The sequence below is a fragment of the Heptranchias perlo genome, chromosome 2, assembly GCF_035084215.1.
Source record: "Heptranchias perlo isolate sHepPer1 chromosome 2, sHepPer1.hap1, whole genome shotgun sequence".
NCBI lineage: Eukaryota > Metazoa > Chordata > Chondrichthyes > Hexanchiformes > Hexanchidae > Heptranchias > Heptranchias perlo.
In genome coordinates, this window is record NC_090326.1 from 32,651,545 (window position 1) to 32,663,562 (window position 12,018).

The 12,018-nt window shown below is 42.2% G+C and overlaps 1 protein-coding gene across 4 annotated transcripts in view; it reads left to right on the forward strand.

The window, feature by feature from the left end:
• Positions 1-12,018, forward strand: part of ripor2 (RHO family interacting cell polarization regulator 2) — an 85,107-nt gene that overhangs the window by 42,494 nt on the left and 30,595 nt on the right. For 3 of the 4 annotated variants that reach the window (XM_068001685.1, XM_068001686.1, XM_068001684.1), the window contains 4 exons: positions 892-935; positions 1,315-1,440; positions 5,472-5,620; positions 5,897-6,026. In XM_068001685.1, the coding sequence (XP_067857786.1) occupies positions 892-935; positions 1,315-1,440; positions 5,472-5,620; positions 5,897-6,026 (449 nt within the window). Of the gene's footprint in view, positions 1-891; positions 936-1,314; positions 1,441-5,471; positions 5,621-5,896; positions 6,027-9,033; positions 9,181-12,018 lie in introns of all 4 variants that reach the window. The other variant, XM_068001687.1, reaches the window with a different exon arrangement.

Consider the following 12,018-nt stretch of genomic DNA (forward strand, 5'->3'; position numbering starts at 1 on the left):
AGTACTTAATTGGCTGTGAAGCACTTTGGGACGTCATGAGGTTGTGAAAGGCACTATATAAATGCAAGTTCTTTCTTTCAAATTAGGAAATCATAATGTGAAACACAGAAGCAAATAAGTGATAGTATATTATTGGTGGACACTGCAAGTGTGTATTACAGAGATGTAATCTGAGTATTTGCACTATAATACACTGTTGGGTAAAGTGTGGAATATTCCACAGAGACTTACCGGGGCAGCTTTTCCTCTTCTGCTGGAGCATCCGATAATCACCCGGGTGGAGCAAGAAATATTGGGTGGGCACCATTATGGATGATCCTCTCTGCCCAAATTTCCTCTGTGTGTTCCATCTGAGTGATTATTTAATGCCAAAGTGCAAAAGAGGAAAATCCGCCCCATTATTTTTATGTGCCAGTGCTGGATGTGACAGGATTCAGAGGCGGCATGATAAAGAACATCAACATGTACTTTTACCTAGAACATTTAAAGACTGTTTAAAGCTCACAGTAACAGCAAATGGACACTGGCGCTTCTTTTCAATAAAAAAAAATCAAGCATAAGGTTTAATTTTCTAGTTTCCCGCTGCCAGTGGAGAGATGCTTCCTGCCGAGAGCATGAATCGGATGTTTGGACGCCCGGGATTTTCTGACCAAAACCGCACACAGTGCGAGCTTGAATTTCCCATATGTGTTCTCGGTGATCAGGCACCCCTGCCAGCAGCAGGAACTCGGGAAATTAACCCTTATCTGTTTATGAAATAATATTTATACGTGAATGGGAAGCTTTCAAGGCCTACACCCAGCAGCTGGAAGTGTAAGGCTTTTGAGTAGATTCTACGGATTGCCGACTTGAAGCTCTAACTGTGATCTTGATATAATTTGTACCTTACAGGTTTAGCCGGTTTTGCGCGCCTTTGTCCAGGAGATCAATATGAGGTAAGTGGTTTATACTTTAACTTTAGGTTATTCAAGAGAGACGTGACATTATAATCCTTGTACCTTAAGGACATATTGATCCTCAGTGAGGTGATAATGGGTCTTTTCACTGCAGCGAAGATTTAAAAAATCAGTTTGACCCTTTACTTCCACTTTTAACCCGGAGGAAGCTTTCCTCTTTGCTATACATTTTCCGTGTAACATGCAGCTCAAGAAATCTGAGTGACGGACACTGTTCAGGGCGGCCATTCCTGTTAATGGAACAATAGCAAAGCATGAGGGGGGAGGGGAAACAGAATGTGAACTGAGTTTCAAATTGAAATTAGAGATGTTCATATGTAAGATACACGCTAACTGTTTTCTTTTTGTCTTCACCAAGATCTTTATGCGCTATGGCCGTCAAAGGTGGAAATTAAAAGGCAAAATAGAAGTTAATGATCGGCAAAGCTGGGATGGAGAGGAGATGGTCTTCTTACCTCTGATTAATGAATTATTCTCAATTAAGGTACTTGAAGGCCGACACATATAGATCTCGGGGTAGATCTCACAAATTAGTGCTCCTGGTACTTTGATTGACGCTAGTGCACGTTGAGGATTTGAGTGCAACCTGCGTCAAGGGTTGCCAACTCTGGTTGAACATATTCCTGGAGGTTTGACCACGTGTCATTTGATCACGTTACATTTAGTCACAAGACATCTGATCATGTGATGCCTGATCGCGTGACGTTTGCCCGCAGTTTGCAAATGTAATTGCATTTACCTTAAAAAGGTTGGATCCACTGTAATTTAGTGAACAGGTCTATAGCCACCTCTGCAGCGGTGCACGCAGTGGGGGTCAATTCTTTCTCATCTCAAACAAAAACAGAAAATGCTGTAAACACCCAGCAAGTCAGGCAGCATCTGTAAAGAAAGGAAAATGTCAATGTTTCAGGTGTAGCCTGGCCTTGATCAGAACACCCTGCCGGCTTGGAATGGGGATCCCCTTCATCGGTACATCATTGGTAGATCCCTGGTGTTGATCTGGTGTTCACCTGCCTTTTTCTTCCACCAATTTCCTGGGCCACCGGAGCCTGCTTCGTTTTCTCAGGGTTTCATGCTGCTTCCTCCAATTTGGCTAACCTGCTTCAACAATTCTCACATCCTCTAGATCTCGGATATGGCTTTTATTTCTCCAATTTCTCTCACCATGATCTTGTTGAATGGCAGAGCAGGCTCGAGGGGCCGGACGGCCTACTCCTGCTGCTATTTCTTATGTTCTTATGATGCCTCCTTTTGTCTTATGCCAGTATCAGTCAACCATCTCCTGTTCTCCACCCAAACAATTTAATAGCTCATTCTTTTTCTTTTCTTGTGTACGTGGTCCCCTTTTTTTCTCACTCCCTTTTCCCTCGCTCTGTTCCTTCTTCTAAGTTGTTTATCTGTAATATCTTCATGTTGCGATGAAGGCCAGGCTATGCCTGAAACATTAACAATTTATTTTCCTCACAGATGCTGTGTGACTTGCTAAGTTTTCCAGCAGTCTCTGATTTTTGAGCTACGTTTTCTTTTACTAATAAAGCAACTGCAAAACGTGCAAATGAGTAATATGATCCTACAAGAGCAGAGAAATGCCAGTAGTGTTTTGGCTTCCATGCTTTGTAACCTGTGTATGGAGCATAGTTTGATTTAACTTTTTGACTGCGGCGGTACTTTGAATCTTCCCGTTCATTTTTGTTCACTAACTCACCGTCTACTCCAAACTTCAATAAATGCCCTTCTGCTTTTTTCTTTCTTCCAAGCCAATAATTCTTACCAAACTTCCCTTGATTGGCCTTTAGTAAGGCATTAACAAGCATAAAGTTCTTGTTTTCCCTCACGCTGGTTTGAGTGAATGTATTTCAGGATGGAAGTGATACTGAGAATGGACGTACAAATGGATGAATAGTCTACTGCCACTTTCTACCAGTTATGTGTCTCTTATAGGGTGTCAACCCATGGCTCAGTGGTAGCACTCTTGCCTCTGAGTGAGACGGCTGTGGGTTCAAGTCCCACTCCAGAGCCTTAAGCATATAATCTAGGCTAACAAGACTAACTTGATTGAGTTCTTTGATGAAGTAATGATGTGGAGATGCCGGTGATGGACTGGGGTTGACAATTGTAAACAATTTTACAACACCAAGTTATAGTCCAGCAATTTTATTTTGCTGGACTATAACTTGGTGTTGTAAAATTGTTTACAATTGATGAAGTAACAGAGAGGTTTGATGAGGGTAGTGCGATTGATGTTGTGTTTATGAACTTTCAAAGGGCATTTGATACCACATAATAGGCTTGTTAGCAAAATTAAATCCCATGGGATTAAAGGGACAGTGGCAGCATGGATACAAAATTGCCTCAGGGATAGAAAGCAGAGAGTAGTGGTGAACGGTTGTTTTTCAGGCAGAAGTATACAGTGGTGTTCCCCAGGGGTCAGTATTAGGACCACTGCTCTTTTTGATATATAGATGACCTGGACTTGGGTATAGAGGGTATAATTTCAAAGTTTGCAGATAACACGAAACTCAGAAATGTAGTAAACAATGTGAAGGATAGTAACAGACTTCAGGAGGACATAGACAGAGTGGTGAAATGGGCAGACACCTAGCAGATGAAATATAACGCAGAGCAATGTGAGGTGATGCATTTTGGTAGGAAGAATGAGGAGTGGCAATGTAAACTAAATGGTACAATTTTACAAGGGGGTGCAGGAACAGAGAGACCTGGGGGTGTATGTACACAAATCTTTGAAGGTGGCAGGACAAGTTGAGAAGGCTGTTAAAAAAGCATATAGGATCCTGGGCTTTATTAATAGAGGCATGGAGTACAAATGCAAGGAAGTTATGCTAAACTTTTATAAATCACTGGTTAGGCCCCAGCTGGAGTATTGTGTTCAATTCTGGGAACCACACTTAAGGAAGAATGTCAAGGCCTTAGGGAGGGTGTAGAAGAGATTTACTAGAATGGTGCTAGGGATGGGGGACTTCAGTTAGGCAGAGACTGGAGAAGCTGGAGTTGTTCTCCTTACAGCAGAGAAGGTTAAAGGGAGATTTGATGGAGGTGTTCAAAATCATGAACAGTTTTGATAGAGTAAATAAGAAGAAACTATTTCCAGTTGGTAACCACAGGACACACAAAAAACAGATTATCTGGTCAATATCTCATTGCTGTTTGTGGGACTTGCTGTGCCCAAAATTGCCTGCCGCATTTCCTACATTACAGTTCAAAAGTATTTCATTGATTTTAAAAGAAAGACTAACTGCTGACATTGGGAAATAGGTACAGCAGCTAAATTACTACTTTCCACTGGCTGTCTGATCTTATCAGCCCACAGTGAGTTCTATAGCTGAACTAATTGCCTTTTAAGTTATCAGATTTATGTGGTGTCAGTGCAGAATTTAGAATTCCTTAATAGGACATCTCTGTTTCACATCAGGTTGTTCTCAGTAAATTCAACATGATCTCTTTTAGGATTCCAGTATCCAGTATCTTTTTAATGCTACGCATTCAGTAGATATGCACTTGCCTCCATTGCTAGCACTCTCACCTCTGGCTGAGAAGGTTGCAGGTTTGACCACTCAATCTAATGCCGCAAGTAGACAGTTGCATTATTGGTAATGCTGTCCTTCAAAAGAGACATTAAACTGAGGCCCGCTCTGCCAGTTCAATTGGGCATTAAAGATCTCATGGCCCTATTTGAAAAAGAGCAGAGAGTTCATCTGGTGTTCTGGTCAAATTCTTCTCTCAACCAATACCACCCACACCAGATTAACTGGTTAGTTATCTCACTGGTATCTGTAGGATGTTGCTGATGTAAAATGGCTCTTCTGTTTGTCTAGATAACATTTCAAAAGTAGCGTCATTGTGTAAAAGGCTTTTGAGTTCTTTTGTGCTAAGCTTCCATATAAATGCAGGTATTATACTGAGTAGTGTTAAAATTCATCAAATACATTTAATTTTCTCCTGAGCACATTCATGCAGATATTAAAAACGTACACTGCTGAAGGGTGACATGGTGACATTGCCCATTGGAGCACCAACCTATGATGCCAATGAGTGAATAATGCTGGTTTGACCTCCCTGCACCAAGAAGTTTGCCATGACAACTGTGCCACTCTGGTGAGTGACTGGTGGGGGCTTGTTGTCGCTTTGCAGGCGAAAGGGAAAAATTGGATCAAGTATCCTTACCAGGCTGTTGCTTCAAGCCTCCTACAGCCTGGCTGAGAGCTGTGGCCTGGGACCACGCTGCCCACCCTACTGCTTGGCTGCAGAGACACCCGTCCCAGGGGAGGCCCTACAAAAGGGAAATAAAGTAAGAAAATGTAGAGTGTGACTGTTCATAGAAAGGTACCCTCAAGAAAAAGACAGTGCAAAGAAACAGGTCTATAGAGTTACCAGCAATGGTGGTGTGGCTATTAGTCAGTATTTTGATAGAAGTACATATGTCTGCTAATTGGAAGTCATGTAACTGATTAACATGCAGCTGATATACTTTTCTCTCTATCTCTCTCTGATCTTCAGGTGTCAGAGTTGAAGGGACTGGCCACTCATCTCCTGGTTGGCAGTGTCATTTGTGAAACGAAGGACTTGTTCACAGCCAGACCTCAGATGGTTGCCGTTGACATCAATGACCTTGGAACTGTTAAACTAAACCTTGAGGTCATCTGGTAGTAAGTATCAGTTGTTGACTGCTGCTATGCTCTTCACGTCCCTTAGATGGCAGTAGTGTTACTGGTGTCAGGGGTACACTTGCACTCATTGCCTCTTTATTCAGTGATAATATTGTTTATCAGTGTGAAGAAATCTTTTAAGTGAAGAATTTTTTAATATCATATTACAACATATCATGAAAAATACACCAACAAAATAGGATATTTATGTTAAATGGTAATATAATTTGTGAGAAGTTTGGAACGCTAATTATTATTTTCATGCATTACCTGCAGTCCATTTGACAAGGAAGACCTGAGTCCATCCACAGGCAATCTGAACAAAGCCTCCGGTGTACAAAGGCGATGTTCCATATACAGCCAAAGCACCCCAGAAACACCCACCTTTGAAGACTTCTCTTTCTTTGTAAGTAATGTGCTCCATTAAGAAGCCTGTACAAGGTTTAAAAAAAAGTATTATGCGTGCACGATAGTATTTAATAGTCTATTTAAAAGATTCAAAAGAGCAAAGCTGTTGCTTTTTGGTGGATTTCCTTGTTTTCTGTTTCCTTACTCTTTGTTTCCTTGTCATCTTATTGCAATGATATTGTGAAATTAAGCAGGGATACTAGAATGTAGATTGGGATTATTAAGATACAAAATTGTCCACAATAAAGATGGTGTAGCCCAGTGGATTAGGACCCTGACCTTTCACCTTTGGGACCTGAGTTCAAAGTCAGCCCCGACTGATGGGATGAAAGGTCTCCCCTCTCTGCTGACTGTAAGGGTCCAGTGTGATATCATTTGGTCCTAACCCAGTTCATAGAACAAAACTGTGCATAACTTGATCTTAATTGTCTCACTTTGAAAGACCTCGAGCATGACTGGCGTGGGATGTAGAATGATCACAATGGTGCAGCGGGGGTGTTTTCCTGTGGTTGGAGCTAAGTAGAGGAAGGTTTCCAGTGGATCTGAGCAGGTTCTATCTGATATAGGAATGCTTGATGGTGATGCTGGGAAACAGGAAGTATCCCAGCATTGACATCCCCCATCACGATAGATACAATGTCTATCACTGAATTAGCTGATTTTACCTCAGATTAAATAACAGGGTAGATTTTCTGTGTACTAATTTTAATGGACGATACACTGCATGGGTAAGCGCTTGACTTTTGCGCCCATATTCCCAAAGTGAGTTCCCGTTGTGTGAGATTCTGCTCCTACATTTCCAAAGTACCATTCCATGCTTCTGAATTTGATGCTTTAAAAAATCAAATGTTAAAATAGTCACACCTAGAGCTTGATTGGCTGAATAAACAAACTTTGGGAGGCTATTTATCAATGTGACTCCCACCTCCCAGTTCGATAATGAGACCCAGGAGACAGAATAAAACAGGCAAGTAACGTCTATTAGTTACAAATAAAGTACAGTCAGTATAATAAAAATAGAAGAGGGAGAGAGAATGGGAAAAACGTGAAGGCAGGCCAAACAGAAGTGTTTATTTTTTTAAATTCAAGGTTAATTTCTTGGTTTTTATTTTATTTTTGTAGGATTAATATTACAATAACAAAGTTACTCCTGATATCTGAATAATTATTATTGAAATATTGGGGTTTCTTTTAGCATCATTGTGTATAAGCTGAAAGCTTTGCAAAAATGGCTGGGCCAGGGAGCTTAGAACTCCCTGAGACTGCAGGCATTGTGATGGTTGGTACTAAATATTATAGTCCAGAAACTGAGTGACCATTTTAATACAATTTTGGGGTAATTCTGGTGGAGCCTGAGGGGAGGGGGTGGTGGGAGGGAGGGAGGGAGGGAGGGGAAGCAGAATTTGGATGAAATCGAAATCTGCTGAGTTTCCGCCAGTTTAAAGCTACCCAGCAAATTGCGCTCAGAGGGTGGGGTGGGGCAGGGGCAGGGGGGGATGCTTCTTCTGCTTTGGCAGCTCTTGTAGGGGGTGTTCCTGGGCTTTTTCTTTCTCCCTCATGGAGCAGGATGCTGCTTTGAGATTCCACTACATCTGATTTGTCTGCGGGCCGGGTGCCCCTACTGTGCTGCCATGGGGATGGGCACCTGCCCCCCCATTATTTAAATGACCATGTCAACGGGATTTGGTATGGGGTCACCAATGGTCGAAAGTGGCAGGCGGAAATTCAGCGGAGGATGCAAACCATGGTATTTTTAGGCTTATACATCAGTGAGAATTCCTAAAAAAGACACGTTGGCCTAGAAATGTGTCTTGGGCAGTGCTGAATTGAGCACCTGATACACTCCCCGCCCAATATTCAGTAACATTGACTTCAATAGAGCTGAATATCAGGACGAGGTGTATAAACAGGCGGCCAATTCGATAGTGCTTGTTTACCGTCACCGCCTGAGACAAACTTCCACCCCGAAACGCTCCATTATTCCCAAAATTGATCCCAATTCCTAAACTTTTATTTACCTCTTCAAATATGATTCTTTCCACAAAGAATAACATTCCATCATTTGTAGAAATTCCTATGTGAAGCTGTAATTTAGCAGATTAGCAAGGGCTTTGCGATGTAGGGCCGTGGAGTTAACTTCAGGTACCACTCGTGTCTTCAGCTGTTGGTATATCTAACTGAGCAGACCTCATTCTTCACAGACACTTTGTTCTCAGCCTTATTTGCTGACTCTTGCTTCAGAACATCAGTAACAAGTTTAACCGTCTCCTGAACGTTCACTATTTAAGCACGCTGCCCGCAAATCTGGCAGATTTATTGCGTTTTTAAGGCAAATTCCTGAAGTAAATTTCGGTGGGATGCTAGGGGACAGTGGCTCATGACTTGACCATAATCCAGCCTAGACCTCCTCCTCACCCCACCAAATGAAAGGAGTGGAAATCAGTGAATCGAGCGACCAACTCACAACACCTGATCCGTGGCACTCCCCATTTTCTGCTGCTTATCCATTTTAACAGTCAGAAATTTGGAGTGTAGCCAATTGGATAAGATGCTGTCTGCAATTCCCACTGAACGAGACTCCAAACTGGGAGTGGAGCCTTACAGTTTTGGGGCAAAGGCTTTAGAGGCCTTTTTTTAAGATGATTTAGTACCAGGCACATAAAGACTTCTGAATTTAAAGATAATGGTGGGGGGTTGGGGGGGATCTAGATTTAGGATATTTTCCGTGATGCTTTAATAGGTCCCCAAATTATGAGACTCACAGTAAATTAGTGAGATCTGATGAAGGTTATGGCCCATGAGTCAATAAATCTCACCAAATGACATCTCAGAGAGTTAAAGAAGTGACTGCAGTCCTTTAATCTGAGCCTGTAGCCATGTCCCTCCCATAATGCCACCATTCAGCATATCCCCAGTAAACTGGCTATTGTCTTTTTTAAAGCGTTCGGCTCCTTCCATTAATCGTGAACCACATTTACTAACTCTTTGAATTTTGACATGCCAAGAAATGCCTGCAGCCTTCACAAGACAGACTACGGCTGTCATTCATAGATGCTCTTCGAGACACGTTCTTTGACAAACTGCGACGGAGTCGCTCATTCAGTGACCTGCCATCTCTTAGGCTGCGGCCTAGGGAAAGGCTGGAGCTCTATGTGAGTCCCCTTTTGTGGGAGAGATCTGTTTCTGTGATTGGGATTGTGCCAGTCGCATGTGTTTGTTTTCCTGTTACAGCGGTTGCTGATTTTACAGATGTATGTGTGTGTGCGTGTGTGTGTCATTCCACCTCTGTGTATTGTTGTGAAGAAGCAAAAAGTCCTGCTTGAAACCAAATTCCTTTATGAATAAACCAGAGGAGAACAATTATAGTTGATAGGAAGCCTCATTCCATTGGTTTTAATTATGAACTTTTGATTTTCCTTACTTACCAACTGGCACAATGTTCTGGGATACACCTGCTTTTTGGATTCCAGTTAGGCTCCAATTGCCCCCCCCCCCCAACCCGCCCGGTGCTAGTCGCGTGTTCCATGACCTGAACCCACCTTCATTTCAGGGTTCATGTCATTAGCATGGACCTGATGTGCCCCACACACAGACCAAGGCCCTGGGAGGGACCTGCGCCCAGAATTCAGGGATGGAAATCCAGATGTTGGGATTAGACACTGGCTTCGGGACGGAAACTGCAGCCAGAAGGCCTCCAGACTCTCAAAGATCTCTGGGAAGCTAAAACAAAAAGGTGCTACTTAGCTTTATCGGCATCCATGGCCTTGTTGCCAGCCCCCCTCGGATCTCCAATCTGATGGGAGCCAGGCACAAAAGCTACTCACTGCTTCTTCTGAGCGTCCTTCATAATGGCCTGGTGTACCTGCAGGAAAACGAGATGAAAGGTCCTGTTTATGCCCTCCCACCTCATTTGCATAACCAACCCATACATGCTCCAGGTGCAAGCTCTCCGTCCCCCTTGGGGGATACCCCGGAAATCCCAATAACATAAAGGGGGCAGAGACCTGGCATAATGATCCTCCGGCCCTTTATCCTCTGCTTTGCACCCACAAACTGAGCATTCCCCAGGTGCAAAGCAGAGGGAAATCTGCCCTACACTTTGCTGCATTCCAATTTTGGCTGAAGATTTTTTTTCTTAATCTCCCATCATGTAAAACACATCTCTCCATTGCCTGGGCATTGAAGCTGAGACCGGACAGTGAGCCTTTTCCCGATTTCCCCTATCTACCTCCTGCCCTTCCCTTGTTGAAACAGTGTCCAGGCTTCATGAGTCTACCTGAGCTCCTTGCACCTCCACCCAAATTTGGGTTGACAGGTATTGGCAAGTATGCTGGTGAACCTATATGAAATACAGGGCCTCTTACAACTGCCAGTGGGCTTCCCATGACATAAATTTACAATGGATATCAGCTTCAGGTGTATTCCTTGAGGGATTGGTGTATACTTTTACATGGTTTGGTTTGAGAAGTATAAAAGAAGCTTGTTTATATCATTATTTATGCTACATAGTGAACTCATAAATAATGAAAGAATGCAGACTTCTAAGTTTAATACTTTTAGGAAATGGAACTATGTTCCTTTTCCAGTAACCGTGGCATCAGGCAACTGAAGTTCCAATATCAGATTCCATTCTTTACAGCCAGGCACATTATAATATCACAAGTGTATTGTTCGACCTGCAATACCTTTGAATGTTCAAACACCATCACCACCAACAATAGCTGCCAGCCACTCGTTTGGCTTCTGATCATTGAAGAGTTAACGTGAGAGGCTTCTGACCAGTGGTCCCAATCTTTGAGACGATAGTTCCACCTACAAAATGTAGATGGTGATTTTTATGTTTACATTCATCAAACTGCTCTTCATTCCCGAAGAAAGAAAAATCTGCAAATGTAGATATTTTTATCCAAAATTCAACAAATTGGACACGAAATTTTAGTAGTGGCCAACAAAGCCATAGCTTCAACTTAATTCTTTTAAATTTGGTGAAGAAAAAAATGAAATTAAGGATGTTATATATTTTAATTAATAACAGAAAGACTAATTAAAAATTTTAATTAATTAACAGGTTAAAAACGATCCTGTCGGGTTTTATTTAATAGTACATATAAATTAACCTAAATCAGTGAGCTATCTGGAGATACTGTACCTCCTGTATGTTGCACACTGATGATATCTGCCTGATTTGCTTTTAATTTTACTACTAAATAAAACTCTACAGAATTGTTTTCAGCACCTTGGTACGAAAGCTGAATGTGGATGGTGCTGGTGTTTTTCAGTACCGGATTGCTAGCAACATCACTATAAACATTTTCGCATCTTTGTATCCTATTTGTAGAAGTCCCCACTAGTTTCTAGACTCATCGCATGCTGAACTAAAGCATCTTTGCAATGTCTGGTGTTAATCGCATCCTGCTTCTTGGTTGCATACTAGTTCTGAATTGGGATTTAAGTACTGGCAGTACTCACCTGTAAGAGCAGCTCAGTACTGTAAAATATCAAAATGGACCTCAGACTTTTCAGTATTTGTTACATTCCTTTTTTCCATGCACCTTAAGAGTCCTTGGGGGTAATTCTGACTTTGTAAAATGGGTGATATCGATTCAGCTGCCCATAACACATCTCTTCCGGCTTTCATTTCCAATGGCTTAAGCAGGATCCATCAGATGCAGGGAGTGTCTGTTAGGAAGATTATGGCCTTGACTTTGGTCCTAATGTCTCTTTCTGTTCACTTGGCAAAATAGGTTGCAACAGACACTGGTTCCAGTAACAAAGATGATGGTGACAGAAAGGACAGCTCACTGTGATTTTATGCCATAATTATTTTTCAGTAAAGGTTTAAAGCAGCTGCATTTAAATTTTTTTTATTATTCGTTCATGGGATGTGGGCGTCGCTGGCAAAGCCAGCATTATTGCCCATCCCTAATTTCCCTTTAGAAGGTAGCGGTGAGCTGCCTTCTTCAACCGCTGCAGTCCATGTGGTGAAGGTT